General features: G+C 41.5%; 1 protein-coding gene across 1 annotated transcript in view; it reads right to left on the bottom strand.

Moving 5' to 3' along the window:
• Window positions 1–18,543, bottom strand: part of SMYD3 (SET and MYND domain containing 3) — an 804,855-nt gene that overhangs the window by 707,788 nt on the left and 78,524 nt on the right. The window contains exons 3-4 of the mRNA XM_030196460.1: window positions 13,388–13,451; window positions 1,294–1,401 (exon numbers count right to left, since the gene is read on the bottom strand). Coding sequence (XP_030052320.1) covers window positions 1,294–1,401; window positions 13,388–13,451 — 172 coding nt within the window. The remainder of the gene's footprint in view (window positions 1–1,293; window positions 1,402–13,387; window positions 13,452–18,543) is intronic.

Raw genomic sequence — 18,543 nt, 5'->3', positions numbered from 1 at the left:
TCCACAGGAAAAAGGATGTGGGAAGATACAGAAGAGGCCTACATAACCTAGAATGTACACTGTTCCATAAAACAGGTAAACCCATTTAAGACTGTTCCTGAAATTCCAAGAGAAGCTAGGCGCTCAAGTAAAAGATGATGATTAGATGATAATCTCAGGCAATTATGTAACCATGGCTGATGATGTTGGGTCTAGTTCTTTGTAATGGCGTTATTGAATCTAGGGTACCACACAAGGTGGAATCTCAAAGTTATAACTTATAATCTAAAGAAAAGGTTAGTGGGAATTTTTCTGTGAGAGAAGGAAGAGCAGTTTTATCTATATGATGAAGATGTCTAGTCCAATAATCGGAAGACAGAAATCTGGGGCTCCATGTAGATTGATATCATGAAAGAAAAAAATGATTAGACCACAAAAATTGGAGTACAACGGAAGTTAGATAAACTGAACAATGAAGAAAAATGTGATAAAACAAGATCTAAAGCGTAACCCTACAGAGTGTATGGTGGTCTGTTTATGCCGTATAAGGTGGAGATCATTCAAAAGTAATCTAGAGAAATAAACAGTGGAATAATTTGGCAATAGGCATTGAAAAAGATAGGACTCCTCCCCCTGGAAAAGCCATGTTTCAGTGGTACCAAAACAAATCAATGTGAGTATTAGAAATCAAATCGGATGAGACCAAAACAAGACAAAATCAAGTATAGTAGATAATAGAGTCGTAACAGAAGACATGAACCTAGCTCTCACACTGTGAAAAACATTAGACTAGAGAATATCCATGTTACATTGCTATCAGCAGCACAGAACAAGCCACAAAGACAGCAATGTGCTCCCCCTTGCAGATTGTGGGTATACAGTAGCCTAAGTGAGATATAGACATCTTTTTCATAGGGTTGTGTAAATACATTTTCTGCCAGCAGGGAAGTCAAAATGACTGCACTTAAGGCTGAGGTCGCATAACAAGTGCTTCAGAGGCAAAGCAGGAAAGAAGAGATATGCTGACTCCTATATGGGTTTCACTCAGACACCTGTTCTAATACAGTCATAGAATTATGCTCAGTCCCTGAGGTCCAGGCACAAATCAGCCTCTCTCTTTCAAATCAAGTAGGTTGACTTGGGAGAAATGCTGTCAATTTTAGGTTGACTAAATTTTACATTTGACCCTCAAGAAGCCAAGCAGTTAGCCTGGTGGGGCTCACCACACCAATGTTCCATTTTATTCATCTCTCTTTATATCGTACACAGAAGACTATTAATAAAGTTAATTTCTATGCACTCTATATTACTTACGAGTTTAAAAACAATCTTGCCAACAAGTCGGACTGAGTCTGTGGGAACTCTTGGATGACTGCTCTTAAAACATTTGCATTCACGCTTGTGATCCCCCCAAGCTTCTCTCTGTTTAAAAGAAAAACAAAATTAGCAATAAGTTAGTTTCATTAGTGTATTTGGAATAATATTTTGGATGATTTACATCACTATGCCATGCTTGCTATTCCATCATTTATTGATTTATAGCATTTCCATTCTGCCCATCTCATACTGTTCTAGAAAAATTACAACATAAAACATTGTATAAAACATAGCATAAAAATCATCAATAATGAATCATATCAATTAAATAGCACACTGCTCATATCTAATACCAAACTATATTGAAAACAGTAAACTATAACAAAGTAGTTGCAAATAGGGCTCTTCTGAATATTCTTATTTGATTCCGCCCACGAATAGTGCCCCAAATACATTAGTTGTATTTGGCCAAATAGTGATTTAACTTCAAATACGAATAATCCGGGACTCTACTGTGCTAGATTCTACTGAAATTAAAAAAACACTATCTCTAATTTCACATTGCTTCTTTTATTATTTGTTAAGATAAAGCTCAATGCCCATTATTCGTATTCGGACAAATTATGTTTTTCATTTGTATTCAGCCGAATAGTAAAATATTCTATTCGGTGCAGCTCTAGTTTCAAGTACGGTATGTTTCTTGCACAATATAGGAATCACTGCCCAAGAGAATCCATTTAGAATTCTAAAAAATTCTGAATGTTCAGAATTTTGAAAAAATGGCAACAGAGAAATTATTAAAATAATCAGAATAAGGTTGGAGCACTCTGTATATATGGGTTTTTTGCAGCATAAATAAATCACGGACGTATTTGACTTTTGAAAAGGTGAATGCCTAACCTATCACTTTAGGAATCCTCCAAAGTATTGTATTCAGTCTTAAGTATGTTTCTTAATGTTTTATTTGAGATTTTAAAAAGTAGCAAACTATTGTGGAAAAACAAATCCTTATGTAGCCAGCTCTTACTATCATGCCTAGTGACTCAGTTCTCTTGTTATGCAAAAGACAAAGGTAGGGAGGAACTTAAAATTAGAGTATACATCCCAAAGCAACTGTCAATTTATTACATCCTAGAAAGTGAAGTTACTTACCCATAGCAGGTGTTCTTCGAGGACAGCGGGACACACATTCTCACAAATGGATAATGTCATGAGACAGAGCCCAAATGCGGATGCCACCCAGCATTCTACAGCTTTAAAAAAAAAAAAAAAAAAAAAAACTTTTGGCAGCATCCTACCACACATGTGCAAGTGCCTTCTTGCCCAGCATGATTGTGTGGGACTAGCAGTATAATATCTAAGCAAAAGAATACAACTCCTAAGGTAGCTGGGAGAAAATGTGAGAATTCATGTCCTGCTATCCTCGGAGATCTGCTACAGGTGAGTAACTTCGCTTTCTGTGAGGAAAAGCAGTACAACAATTTTCACAAATGGGTATCCATAACTATCAGGCTGACCAAAAACAACTTAAGGACAATAGGGACTTGCAACAGCAATACCAACCAGAATCAATTAACCTCAAACTATATACAGTCCTATTGTGAGGATGCAGCGTAGAACTGTCTGGCCAAACCGCCAGTTGTGTCGGGTATGCTGCTCAAGGCAGTACTGAGATATTTATTTATGAACATTTATACCCCACTTTTTTTCCACATAAAGCAGACTCAAAGTGGCTTACAATGTACAGATTAATCAATTACAATTACATTGGATAGGGGGGAAGGAATAGGGTAAGAAGGGAAAGGGAAGAGAGACTAAGATGGACGGTGAAAATCCAGATGCAGAGTTGGGCCAGAGTGGTTTGAACAGTTCACAGCAAGACAATCCACAATTGGACTGAAGACCTGTAGGCGCAAAACAGATAGCACTCTTTTTGGTGAATTGACAATGTAAATAAGAAAATGGGTCCCAAACAAGACTAACAGTAAGTACAGTGTCAGAAATAAATGTATATCACCCCTTATCCTTAGATCCAAGCCCATTGCACCAAAATAATAGAAACTAACTCCACACCCAATTATAAAAATAGGGTCTTATTTGGGAATAAAGACAAAGACAATCCTATTACAGAAACAGCTTGCAGTAAAAGTATGTAAATCCCTAGCTAGACTCTAAAGTATAAAAAGTCACTGTAACCCCCAGAGCACTATGCATGGATGCATGGCACACATACACCCTGATGTAGTCCTTCAGATGTCATTCCGGTCCAACGCAGATCTTGCCCCTCAGATGTGGGGTGGGCACAGCCTGTAGCTGTGATAAGAGCTGCCTTTTATGGAGCCTTATCTCTATTGCTGATGCATGTTCTATCCTTGAAGAACATAAACAAGTAGCTTCAAGTGTCCTACATCGACATCAATTCTGATAACAGCTTGCTGTATTGACATTCATTCTGATAACACCCTGAGTCAATGCTGATAACACTTTCCTTTATCAGCAGCTTCTGTCCAGTAAACAAGAGTTGTTATTGTTAGACTGGATGTCTCCACAAAGAGGAAATGTCTGAATTTGCACATTATAATCAGGTTCTTAATGCTGGATAGTGCCATGTATGTAGGAGACTATATATGTTTCTATATAGTCACATGGAAGGTTGGGGATAGTGCTCGCTTTGCTCCTACAGACCAAGTTGCAGTTCTGCAAATCTCTTCAATGGAGGCTGACCTTAAATGGGCTACTGATGTAACCATGGCTTTAACATTGTGAGCCATGATGTCAACCTCCAGAGTCAGCGCAGCCTGGGCAAAAGTGAAAGATGCAGTCTGCTAGACAATTGGAAAATGAGAGTTAAGCAATTGCTGTCCCTATTCTGTATGGATCAAAAACAAAAAGCTGGGTGGACTGTCTATGGACTTTAGTCCACTCCAGATAGAAGGCTAAGACTCATTTGCAGTCCAAGGTGTGCAGTGCACTTTTTCACCATGATGGACAAGAGGCCTAGGGAAGACTGTTGGCAGAACTAATGACTGGTTAAGATGGAACTCCAACACTACATTAGGAAGGAACTTTGGGTATGTGAGGAGGACTACTCTATTATGATGAAACCTCATGTAAGGTGGATCAGTTACTAAGGTCTGAAGCTCACTGACCACCACGAAAAAGATGACCTTCCAGGTCAGTTACTTCAGATGGCAGGAATCAAGAGGCTCAAAAGGAGCTTTCATCAGCCAGGCGAATATTTTTATTACATTTGTACCCCGCGCTTTCCCACTCATGGCAGGCTCAATGCGGCAGGCAATGGAGGATTAAGTGACTTGCCCAGAGTCACAAGGAGCTGCCTGTGCCGGGAATCAAACTCAGTTCCTCAGGACCAACATCCACCACCCTAACCACTAGGCCACTCCTCCACATATAATGTTGAGCTCCCATAACACAGTCGGAGGTTTGACAGGGGGGCTTTGTCAACAGCAAACCTCTCAAAGTGAACAACTAGAGGCTGTTTATAGAGATGGGCTTACTTCCTACACGGTGATAAGCACAGACTACACAGAGGTGAACCCTTATAGAGTTGGTCTTCAAACCAGACTCAGAAAGCATGCTTCTTATTGAGGTCTGCAACCTCTTCCACCTTGTCCCCCCCAAAATTGTCTCCATGGCAAGGGAGGTCTGCCAACCTCTCCTGAACTGCAGGTTCCAGGTCAGAAACATGCAGCCATAAAGTCTGTGCATTTCCACACCCAAGGAGGAAAGCCAGAATGCCATATCAAAACAATTGAAAGTGCCTCTAGCCAGAGACTTTCTGCAATCCTTCTGCATTCTGGCCTGCTCCAGTGGGAGAGTGTCTGCAAAGGCAAGCACACTAGACTTCAGAGTCTTCAAGTAGAGACTCAGAGTTGATAGGTCTGGATGCGGGATATGAGCATCAAGGCCTGAAAAACGTTTCTCCCAAAGTACAAGCCTCTCTATCTGGAGGAGCAGATGCATGTGTGGGCGCTCTTGGCCCCGAGATCAGATTCGACTACCACAGAGTGGTGGGGCAACTGGGCGTTTTCAAATTTGAAAGCCTTCTGCACTCTGTAGGTGGAGTCCACCTTCTTTGGTACTACTTGCACAGAAGGCGGGATCTCCCAGTTCTTCATCAGCCTCATTGTGCACAGGGGGTGTCACAGCCTACCACAGCAAAAAAAAAAAAAAAAAGTTTAGGACTGTCAACTTAGCTTTGGGCTTGTCTTCTACATCAAACTAAAATGAAATGGCAGCAGCTATTTACCTCAGAAAACAAAAATAGAAGAACAACTCTGGAAGAGACTTCCATCTCTCCTGTGGTGTGGAGGGATCCAAGGGTATACCTAAAGACTTCTCCTCTGAGAAGTTCTCAGGTTCCTCCTTATAGGCCCAGGAATGGTCTGTCTCAGACTCAAAGTCAACAAAAGACATCTCTAAGTCTTGGTCTGCTGGAAGAAGATCAAGGCCTCGATACTGGGCACTGAGATACAGCTTGTTCCTGACACTCCAGGGGAGCTTCCTCCCCTAATGTCAAAAGGGTCACTGTATCGATAAGTGCTGGCTCTGATGCCCAGCATGGCACCAGTGTCAACCACCACCTAATAGGCAGGAAATGAGCCTCCAGGATGTACTGAAGCAACTCCCTGGGTAACACAAGCACCCTTGTTGCCTTAGTACTGCGCCCTGCAAGAAGACACCTCAGCTCTTATTGCTGCATGGCTTGGATCCACTCTTCAAGGACAGGCAATGGAAAACACTGAGATGGTGCCAGTACAGAGCCAGCCTGGAAATCTGCCGGTACCAAAGAGGAAGTGGGGGGCGCAGTGGCAGTGGTCCTCAAAGAGAACTGATGCTTCTTGGACTCCACCCAATGTACAGCACCATGGTTCTTCAGTTCCAACAAGGATGACATCAAAATTCACAAGTTTTCTTGGGTGTCAGGTCCAATGCAAACCAGTCCCAGAGCTTACTACAAGCACCTGATGTCGAGGCAGGGGAGACCTCCTTGATGCCAGTGTGCTCCCAGTATCCTATGTAGCTCTGGCAGCCATGGGGACCGATGTTTCTGATGCAGACGTTGATGGACCAGACTTGGAGGGCCCACAAAGTTTCTCCTGTTGGGCCTGCCTTGACTTCCGAGTTCTTTTCATTTTCAGACAGAGAAGCATCACGTTTAGGGCCTAGACACCACAAACACTAATTGTGGGGGTCCATGCAGGACTATTGAAAAGTCCCTTTCTGAGAAGTTCTGAGAGAAGAGGACATTTCTCTGCATATGTGAACAACCTGTCTCTACCTACCTATCCATCCTATTATTATGTTATACTTAATTTCCTACTTTACATAACAAAATTCTGTGTTACCTATTACTATGTAAGCTGCATTGAGCCTGCTTTTAGTGGGAAAGTGCGGGATACAAATATAATAAATAAATTATTTTGCTCTGTGCTATGATGTAAAGATTGGGCATAAAAGAGAAATTGTAGGGTTATTCAAGAAGGCAGATTGAAATTGCAAAAGCAAAATTTATCAATTAGTTTCCATGGTGTAAAATCCTTTTCCTCATAGTTAACAGATTGCCTCTAGAAGGCACAGCAGGGCCTTTTTCAGTCTTCTTTCCCACTCCTAGCACATCTCTATATTTATAGCCTTAATTTACAGTCAATTATCTAATTAGGATAACAGGAGGGGAGTTTTCATTACAGAGTGTTGACATTGTAATCTAACATACTATGCCATACTTTGTATTGTTTGAATATTTTTAATGCTGTGTCTATTACTTATGTTTGACTTTTTCATGCTGTACACCGACTTGAGTGAATTCCTTCAAAAATATAGTAAATAAAAACACCACTAAATAAATAAATTGCATTTCATTATTTGCTCAGAAGCAAACACTAAACACCACAATATACTAAATAATTGTAAGGCTCTTTATATTAGTCTAATATCCCTAGTACCTTAAGTTTTAATTAAACAACCCAATCATACTAAGATGCAGACTGCAGACCAGCAGAGAGAGGGGTGCTATGCAGTCTTCTGCATTCAGTGTCACATAGTTGATTATCCCACTTGGTGAGAGGTTATATGAACATAAGAACATAAGGGTAGCCATACTGGGTCAGACCAATGGCCCACCTAGCCCAGTATCCTGCATCCAGCAGTGGCCAATTCATGTCATAAGTACCTGGCAGCAACTCAATTAGTAGCACCATTCATTGATACCAATCCCAGGGCAAGCAGTGGCTTCCCCCATGGCCATCTCAATAACAAGACCATGCACTTTTTCTCCAGGAACTTCTCCAAACCTTTTTTAAACACAGATACGCTAACCACATCCTCTTTCAATGAGTTCCAGTGATTAACTATTCTTGGAGTGAAAAATATTTCCTCCTATCTGTTTTAAAATGATTTCCATTCAATTTCTCATTGAGTGTCTCCTGGTCTTTGTACTTTTTGAATGAGTGAAAAATTGATTTACCTCCACTCGCTCCACACTACTCAGGATTTTGTGCACCTCAATCATATCTCCCCCTCCTCCTCCCAGTTTCCAAGCTGAAGAGCCCTAACCTGTTTAGCCTTTCCTTATATGGAAGCAGTTCCATCCCCTCTATCATTTTGATTGCTCTTCTTTGAGCTTTTCCTAATTCCGCTATATCTTTTTTTAGATACGGCGACCAGAACTGAACACAATATTCAAGGTGAGGTTACACCATGGAGCAATGCAAAGGTATAATAATATTTTTTTGTTTTATTTTGCATCCCTTTCCTAATAATTCCTAGCATCTTGTTTTGCTTTTTTGGCTGCCGCTGCACAATGGGCAGAAGATTTCAGCATCTTGTCTACAATGACACCTAGGTTTCTTTCTTGAGTGCTAACTTGTAAAGTGGACCCTAACATCAGGTGACTATGATTCAGATTAGTCTTCCCAATGTGCATCACTTTGCATTTGTCCACACTAAGTTTCATTTGCCATTTGGATGCCCAGTCTTCCAGTTTCCTAAGGTCTGCCTCCAATAGTTTTGTGTCATCTGCAAATTTAATCACCTCACTCATTCCAATTAACATATCAATGTTAAATAGCACCAGTCCCAGTACTGATCCCTGCGGCACTCCATTGTTCACCCTCTTCCATCGAGAAAAATGATTATTTAACCCACCCTCTGTTTTCTGTCCAATAACCAATTCCTAATCCACACCAGAACCTTGCCTCCTATCCCATGACTCTCTCAGGAGTCTCATGAGGAAATTCATCAAAAGCGTTCTGAAAATCTAGATACACTACATCAACCGTCTCACCTTTATCCACATGTTTATTCATGCCTTCATTATTATTATTATTAGCATTTGTATAGCGCTACCAGACGCACGCAGCGCTGAACACCTGATACAAAGAGACAGTCCCTGCTCAAAAGAGCTTACAATCTAAATAATACAGACAAGACAGTTACAGGTGAGGGAAGTAATGGGTGATAAGGAAGGAAGGGACAAGGGGAGGGCAATTGAGTAGTGGCTAGGAGCTAAAAAGCAGCAGTGAAAACGTGGGTTTTCAGCATAGATTTGAAAACAGGTAGAGAGGGAGCTAGACGTATAGGTTCAGGAAATCTATTCCAGGCATAAGGTGCCGCAAGAGAAAAGGAGCGAAGTCTTGAGTTAGCAGTGGAGGAGAAGGGGGACGACAAGATTTGTCCAGTGAGCGGAGTTCACGGGGAGGAATGTAGGGAGAGATGAGAGTGGAGAGGTAATGGGGGTCTGCAGAGTGGATGCATTTAAAGGTCAATACGAGAAGTTTAAACTGAATGCGGAAGCGGACAGGGAGCCAGTGAAGTGACTTGAGGAGCGGGCTAGCGTGGGTATAATGATTTTGGCAGAAAATAAGCTGTGCCGCAGAATTTTGGACAGATTGGAGAGGAAAGATGGATGAGCGGAAGACCAGTAAGAAGTAAATTGCAATAGTCCAAGCGAGAGGTAACAAGGGTGTGGATAAGGGTTCTGGCAGCGTATTCAGAAAGGAAGGGGCGAATTTTGCTAATATTGTACATAAAGAAAACGACAGGTTTTGGCGATCTGTTGAATATGCGCAGAGAAGGAGAGACAGGAATCATAAGTACATAAGTATTACCATACTGGGGGTCCATCAACCCAGCATCCTGTTTCCAACAGTGGCCAATCCAGGTCACAAGTACCCGGTAAGATCCCCAAAAAGTACAATACATTTTATACTGCTTATCCTAGAAATAAGCAGTGGATTTTCCCCAAGTCCATTTTAATAATGGTCTACGGACTTTTCCTTTAGGAAGCCATCCAAACCTTTTTTTTAAACCCGCTAAGCTAACCACCTTTACCACATTCCCTGGCAACGAATTCCAGAGTTTAATTACACGTTGAGCAATTTGGTGAAGCAAGACTTCCTTTGGCTGAACTCATACTGACTGTCTCATTAAATCATGTTTGCCTATGTATTCTGTAATTTTTTTCTTTATAATAGTTTCCACTATTTTGCCCAGCACTGACGTCAGGCTTACCAGTCTGTAATTTCCCGGATCACCCCTGGAACCCTTTTTAAAAATTCGGCATCACACTGGCCACCCTCCAATCTTCACATACTATGGACGATTTTTAAATGATATATTACTAACAGCAGACCATCAATTTCATGCTTGAGTTCTTTGAGTACCCTTGGATGTATGCCATCTGGTCCAGGTGATTTACTACTCTTTAATTTATCAATTTGGCTCAGTACATCTTCCAGGTCTACTGAGATTTCTTTCCAGTTCCTCCACATCATCACCCTTGAAAACCATTTCCAGTACAGGCAGCTCTCTTACATCTTCTTCCATAAAGACCAAAGCAAAGAATTAATTCAGTTTCTCCGCTGTGGTCTTGTCCTTCCTGAGCACCCCTTTTCCTCCTTTGTGACCTTTCTGCTTCTGATGTACCTGAAAGAGTTATTACTGTGAGTTTTAGCCTCGGTGGCAAGTTTCTCTTCATATTCTCTTTTAGCCTTCTTTATTAATGCTTTGCATATGACTTGCCAGTGCTTATGTTGCTTCTTATTTTCTTCATTAGGGTCCTTCTTTCCATTCTTTGAAGGACAATCTTTTGGCTGTAATGGCCTCTTACTTAACCATGCTGGCTATTGTTTTCTCTTCTTTCCACCTTTGCAAATACGTGGAATGCATCTGGTTTGGGCTTCCAAGATGGTATTTTTGAATAATGTCCACGCCTGATTTAGTGTTCTAACCTTAGTGTTCTAACTTACAGCTTCTTTTTAACCATTTTCCTAATTTTATTATAGTCACCTTTTCGAAAATTAAATGCAGCTACAGTAGATTTCCATTGCGGATTCATCCCAGATAGTAGCTCAAACTTGATCATGTTATGATCACCGTTTCCCAGAGGACCCAACACCGCCACCTCTCACACTATGCCCTGCATGCCACTAAGGACCAGATCCAAAATGGCTCCCCCTTGTCAGTTCCTGGACCAGTTGCTCCAAGCAACAGTCATTTAGTATACCTAGGAACTATCTCCCTGGCACTCCCTGATGTAACATTTATCCAGTCAATATTGGGGTAATTGAAATCATAGTGTTGTCCAATTTTCCAGCTTTCCTAATCTCTGTAAACATTTCCTCATCCGTCTGTTCATTCTGTCCTGGCAGATGGTCGTACAGCCCTACAAGAAAACTCCTTCCCTTCATACATGGAATTTCTATCCATAATGATTCCACACTGCTATCTGTTTCATGTAGAATGTTTATTTTGATTCAATTCGTTCTTTAACATATAGCGCAACCCAGGGCCGTGCCGACACGGTAAGCGAGGTAAGCATGGCAGGAGGGCGCCTTCCTCTGGGGGGCGCCCCGCCGCACCATGCTTACCTCGCCCTCTTCTCCCCAGATCCTTGTCCTTTTTTTTTTTTTTTTGTTTAAATTCACCTCTCCGGCGCGTGGCAGCATAGCGTTAGTGAGGAGGCGGCGCTCCCCCGCCCCGACATGTCAGTCTATTCCCTTCGCTCGGTTCCGCCTTCTTCTGACGTCAGAAATGACGTCAGAAGAAGGCGGGACACTGAGCGAAGGGAAGAAGACACGTCGGGGTGGGGGAGCGCCGCCTCCTTCTCAGTCCTGTAGAATCTCCATGGTGCAGGAGACTCAGGAATTTGCTCCCCATTGCTCCCCTGAGTCTCCTGAACCATGGAGATTCTACAGGACTGGCTCAGAGATACACTTCATCCCTCTATTTTTTATTGGTAAGCAATCAAAGCCAGATCATCATTAGATTCAGGAATCACATGTTATCAGCATCACATGGAAAACATTACTCTCTAATCATTACCTTTCTTATGAAAGTTCAGCAGAATCATGGAAAATTGTTGTAATATCAGAATATGTCAGCAGTTGTCCATCCAGCATATTAGTAACAATCTGACCTATATTTTATCTTTCTAATTCACGTCAAGTATCTGGTCAGGCAACGGATCTTGTGTCACTTAATGCTGACAAAGCTATGATTCCCCCAAAACAATGGGATCATGGACACGGCCTAGTTCCGTGTTCTTTACAGGGGTGTAGCTAGGTGGGGCCACGGGGGCCTGGGCCCCCACAGATTTAGTCCAGGCCCCTGGTTTTGCTGGGGGTGTCCCCAACCCCTGCCAAAGCCTTCTTCAGCGCCGGTCTCCAGCACACCGCGTTTGCTGATCTGTACTTTGAGTCCTGACGTCCTGCGTGTACAGGAAGTCAGGACTCAAGAAAGCACAGATCAGCAGTGAACACAGCGTGCCGGAGACCAGCGCTGAAGACGACTTCAGCTGGCAGTGGTTGGGGACCCCTGCAAGCAAAGGTACCTTGCGGTGGTGGCAGTGGCGTCTGAAGTGGTGGGGGTCTCTATTCTCAGACAGATTTTCCAGACCATCACTTCCACCACTCCTTTCTGTGAAATAGTACTTCTTTAGATTACTCCTAAGCCTATTCCTTCTTAACTTCGTCATATGCCCCCTCATTCCAGAGCTATCCTTCAGTTGAGAAAGGATCTCTTCCTGTACATAAATGCCCTTGAGATATTTAAATGTCTCTATCATGTCTCCTCTCTCCCTCCTCTCTGACAAAACAACTTCTTTCCTCTTTTAACTTGCTATTTCAGAAGTGATCTTCTACAGATATGAAGGGGAAGAATCCAAATAGTGTACTGCTGTACCTATTAAAAATGTTGCAGAAACGCTGCAGAAAGAGAGAATAAAACTCACTGTGCTGTAAAAGCAGGGTCCTGGGTTTGAAACTGATTCTCGGGTGCAAAACTTCCCTGTGGTACACCAGACAATAGAAACAGAAGCCATGTGCTTCTTAACGGCAACATCACCGGGGGTCTGTCGGATATGCCAGATGGTCAGATCAGCGAAGATCAGATCGAGACTATATTATACTACTCTCTCATTGGGAATATCCTATTCTGAAGTGTTAGACCCTTAACTCCTACCAATAGCTAAAATCCCAATTCACATTTTGGACTATATGGGAGCACTAATTCTATTATTTATATGTTTGCTGGCAGCTGAACATATATTTGCAGTTACTATATGGATAGTATTGGGCCAAAAATCCCCCCTAGCCAGCCCAATTTTATCTGCATAGTGGAAGGGTAGCAAGCAAGAGGAGCTGGAATAGTATCTGTATAGCAGCAATATTCAGCTGTTATACATTTCTTTTTAGGCCTGCCAAATAGCAAACCTAACCAAGGATGGCAGAGAAAGCAGTCACTACACTATTCTTTTTGTATTACTGACTATGCATGTAGTGGAGCTGAATAACACCAGGCTTTAAGTTCATCTGCTCATCACTGCACTGAACACTAATCCCTGTTCCTATTTTTGCATCAAGTCAGTTGACAATAAAAATACTTCCTGCAATAGTTACTAAAACGCTGCATGAAAATATTTTCATTCTGTTAACATTTCTCAAAAGTACATATCCGTAAGGTATGACAGCTAGCTTCAAAAGTATGCTGATTCAAGCTCAAGCATTTCACTCTTCATTTTGGTTTTATTTTTCTTTTGGCTGCTTCCTTTATTTATATGTTATTTCCTTACCTGGCAGCGTGCATCACAATACTTAGCAAACTTGCACTGGGAGCATCGAAGCAGGTGATCTTTCCTGCAATAAACATATATATATATATTATATTACTAAATTGAGTAACGGAAAAAAATTAAGGGGCCATTTTACTAAGCCATTAACTTAACGTAGGTTAAAATGGTGTACTGTGTGACACTCAGGCGTCCTGCAGTAAATTATTTATTTTATTTAGATTTTGCTCACACCTCTTTCAGTAGTAGCTCAAGGTGAGTTACATTCAGGTACTCTGGATATTTCTCTGTCCCAGGATGGCTCACAATCAAAGTTTGTACGTGAGGCAATGGAGGCAAGATCACAAGGAGCAGCAACGAGATTTGAACCAGCCACCTCTGGATTACAAGACCAGTGATCTAACCACTAGGCCACTCCTCCACACTAAATTAGCACAAACTAATCTGGGCACTAAAAAATATTTGTATTTTTTCTGGATGAGGCATGTCAAGGGCCAGAGAGTGGGCGTGCCTGTGCTAAACAGCACATCCACATTAGTATGAGCCCTTACTGCCGCCTACAGAATGAGTGGCAGTAAGTGCTCATATGATAATTTTTTTTAATGGCCACACGCTAATGGCAACATTAGCACATAGCCATTAAGACAAATAGTAGAAAATCTGCCATTTTACAGCTGTGGTAAAAATAGTCAGGGTGTGCTAAGGGTGTGCTAAGGACAGTTTTTGCCAAAGCTTAACAAAAGGACGGACCCCTTAGTGATCTAGATTTTAGAACATCGGCACTAAATTAATACATACTACAAACATTTTTCTGTTTTGGACATAACCCAGAAAACACAAATTTGACTTGTGTGATCAGTAAAACCTAACTGTTCAAAAGTATGTTGCAATTAATGTGAAAATCTTAAAATGCTAGTTCTTGCGCATAAAAGACAGCATCAAAATTACAACATCCCACCATGACCCTGTTTTTATATATTTTACATTGTGCTTAAAAGAATGGATATTTGTAATACTCTACATCAATCAGCTGCCTCTTTATTAAATATTCCTGGAAGTACTAAAACAGGCTTCATTCAGGAATTTATCAAAAATTATGTACAAAAAAAATTGTCTATGGATTTTGCAGTGTACTGTCCCTAATGGTATGTGTTTCTTCTCTCTCCATATTCACCATCCATCTTTCCTCTGAATCCCTATCCATCCTATCCAGCTTCTCCCTTCTGTGTCCCTATCCCTTCATGCCCAGCATCTCTTCTGATCCCTGTTCCTCCCCATGTCTACCTTCTTACCTCTTTCTTCCTTTCCTGCCACATCCCCAGGTCAGCATCTTTTCTTGCTTCTCTGCTTCCTTCTCTCCAAACCATCTCCAGGCCAGCATTTCTCCCCCTCTCCCTGCACCACACCCCACACCTTTACCCATGTAATTAAACTCTGGAATTTGTTGCCAGAGATTGTGGTAAAGGCTGTTAGCTTAGCAGAGTTTTAAAAAGGTTTGGACGGCTTCCTAAAGAAAAGGTCCATAGACCATTATTAAATGGACTTGGGGAAAATCCACTATTTCTGGGATAAACAGTGTACTTTTTTGGGATCTTGCCCGGTATTTGTGACCTGCATTGGCCACTGTTGGAAACAGGATGCTGGGCTTGATGGACCTTTGGTCTTTCCCAGTATGGCAATACTTATGTACCCTTGAGGCCAACATCTTTCTTGCTGTCTCTCTACTGCCATCTCTCTTTGGTACATTCTCATTCTCTCTCTCTCTCTCTCTCTGTTCCCTCCATTTCCCTTTTGGGTCCACCTACTCTCCCTCTCCCCCACATCTAGGCTGTTTACTCCCATTCTGTTCCCCCTTCCCCCACAGGTCCAACATTTCTACATATACCCCCTCCCACAGTTATCTTTAAAGTCCACACACATTCATAAGATCATATATGGAGAATCCCCTAACTACATGAATAACCTGATCGACCTCCCAACCAGTAACAGATCAATGTCTTCATGTACTTACCTCAATTTACACCTTCCCAACTGGAAAGGAATTAAATACAAAACCTCCTATGCATCCAGTTTCGGATGGATCTTGGTAGAGCGTTCCGAACAATCAACGACTATCCTTCAGAAAAATATTGAAGGCCCATCTCTTCAAGAAAGCTTACCCTAAAAACTAAGAACCCAATAACTTTTTAAGCCCACCCACGACTGCTGTCCTGACGATTATTATACCTTAGACCATGTCTCCCAATCTCCTTATGCTCATCCCCCAATCTTTTCTTCTCCATCCTCCCTACACCATACCCCTCCCAGTCTCTTTTCCTTTTGCTCATCCTATCTTTGTTTACCTCTCCATGCTCAATTTACATATCCTTAAAACCCTACTATTACTATGTTTACTACAATTTGCAATATATTTCTCCTTCAAGACTTTGTAATTCTATTTACTATGTAAACCGCATTGAACCTGTGTGGGAAAGCGCGGGGTACAAATGTAATGAATAAATAAATAATAAATCTCTCCCTATTGCCACCCCTGCAGTCCTACAAACCAATTAACAACAGGCTGCTTTAGCCCATCTCCATCAGGGTCTTCTCTCTGTTGCATCCTATCCCCCCTCCACCTGAGGAAGTTGCCATCAGAGAAGGCAGAACATTGCAGAGGGAAGGCCCTGGTAGACCAGTCTGTTTTGATCGGTGCTGCTGCCAGTGACTCACCATCTATGAGTGGAGGACTGGGGGGGGAGCTTTAAGCGATAACGGTAAAGCTGAATGACTGATTCAAAAATGTCTTGAAATCTCCAAGTTCTTCTCTTGTTCCCCTCCACAAACAAAAAATGTCATCTATGAATCTTAACCATAGCCCGATTTTATCAAACCATGGTGACACATAGATACATATCTTTCCTCAAAATCTGCAACAGATTTGCTACAGAGGGTACAATAGTTACCCCCATCGCAACCCCTGTTATCTGCTTGAAAAGCTTCCCTTCTAAATGATTTTTGATGTTTTGGTCAATAAAGGGGATACAGGATTTCAAACAAGTATTTTTCGAAAGGAAACAGACAGGAATACTTTATTGTATTATGATAGCTATCATCCAAAAAAACTAAAAGAGTTTGCCTTTTTCTCAATTTTTATGTTACAGACGTATATGTTCAGATCTACCAGAATATAAAAGTAAAGCAAGAGATTTAAGTACTAGATTGAAAGAAAGGGGTTACCCGAAGAAAGTGATACAACAAGCCTATAGAAGGGCCAAATATAATAATCGTGAGTACCTTCTTGAACCAAAAAGGACTGGAGAAGAAGAAGACCAAGATATTATGACTTGTGTGTTACGTCACTCTGCAAGGGTGAGCAAGGTTGCGGAAGCGATCAGATCTCACTGGCATGTCATTCAGACATTACCAGATTTTGAACAGAGTAAATTAAGATTGGCATATAGCAGAGGTCGAAATTTAAAAGAGATTCTAGCTCCTTCAGCTTTAAAACAACCGTTAAGTATACAAGAAAGTGGAGGTGGACACAAAAGATGCGGAGAGTGCAAAATGTGTGATATTATGTTGAACATTAATGAATTTTTAGGTCCCCAATCGAAGAAAAAATAAATTTTACAACAAAGCACTTCATGCTTGTCAGATTGGGTTGTTTATTGCATTGTTTGCAGTTGTAATAAACTCTACATTGGTCAAACGTCTAGAAGATTATCTACCAGGCTGATTGAACACAAAAGTGATATCAAGAAAACCACAGCACCTCTAGCAGCTCATTGCAATAAAGAAGGACACGCCTATGAGAGTTTAAGATGTTTTGTACTTCAACAATTGAAATGGCAGATAGAAAGAGGTGATAGAAAACTCCTCCGACTGAGACAAGAACAGCGCTGGATTTTTCGATTTTACACACTATATCCATTAGGTATGAATACTGAGATAGAATGGAATAAATTTTTTTGAATCAAGCGCGAAATGATAGAGTGACTGCATTTGATTGATATTTGCAAGGGAGGGGCTTGCTATGTAGGCGTTTGATGTCAACAAATAAATCGCAGCCATTTTTTGGAGTGTTGTGAAAGCGTAGGCAGACCGAAAACACTTTGTAAGGACCATTAAGTATTGATTTTTGTAGCCATGTTATTGAGAAATCAAGCTGATGTTACTGCGCTTTTTCTACAGATTCGATCAGACACCACGGACCCTGAGGAAGGATTCGAAACGGAGGCCAAAGTCAGGCCGTGGAAGGTGTCTAGTTGATTGTAGATTGAAAAACTACGTGCAATTGATCCGTACTATATTTATAGACGGTTTGTTGTTTAAAGTATTAAATTAGACTGTGTAGAGGTAGGGATGGTTCTAGGGAGGGAAATGGAGGGGGGGCAATGACTGCTTCATATGGGTTCTGCTTACTGGGAGTTAAATGCTGTCTGGGAACTTTGGTGTTACTAGGTTTTCAATTGAGAGAAGATGCTACTTTGCAACGTCAGCTTTTTATCATTCATTACTAGTACACTTCAGACATCAGACTTATTTTATATGAGCCTGTATAACTCCAGATGAAGTAGACTGTTAGAAGAAGGGTTGGGGGGGGGGGGGGGATCTTGATGGGGTTAATAGTAAAACACATGATGCAGATGGAACTGTTTGTATAAATGCTGTTTGTATGGTATTCGTTCTTTTCTTCATCAATAAAAATGAGTTAAAGTATTAGACCAAAAGCCATAGACATTTTTTGAAACAGCAGAACAGTAGGAGGTTTTTTTACCCATGATGATTTAAGGGGCCTCCCTAATGTTGGTGGTATCAACGAAGGAGTGTTCCCTTATAATTTGAGTTTTTTTTCCTCCTATTAAAAAATTGCTTGTTCACATCAGAATTACTAAGGGCTATCATTCTTTTGTTACATGCTGCATCAAACTCATTGGTTTCACTCTTTTCCTGCTTCCTGGGATCAACGTTTTTATCAGCTTCACTCTCCTCAGTTGAAGGATTCTCCTTTATAATCCCCCTCCTAACTTCTAGCGCAGTGTGCCCCTGGAGTGTTCAGCTAGATTTTGGCTTAAACGCTCTAGCTCCTCTTCTCGCTTGGGGAAAGGCCCACCTCATGTCCTTCCCTTCAGTGGTAGAGGATCAAGATCTCTGCTTGGCCCCTTGGCGGACAGCCC

Source organism: Microcaecilia unicolor, chromosome 3 (genome assembly GCF_901765095.1).
Source record: "Microcaecilia unicolor chromosome 3, aMicUni1.1, whole genome shotgun sequence".
In the NCBI taxonomy this organism is placed as follows: domain Eukaryota; kingdom Metazoa; phylum Chordata; class Amphibia; order Gymnophiona; family Siphonopidae; genus Microcaecilia; species Microcaecilia unicolor.
Note: the sequence above shows the minus strand (reverse complement) of the source record. Positions and strands in the feature narration are given on the sequence as shown.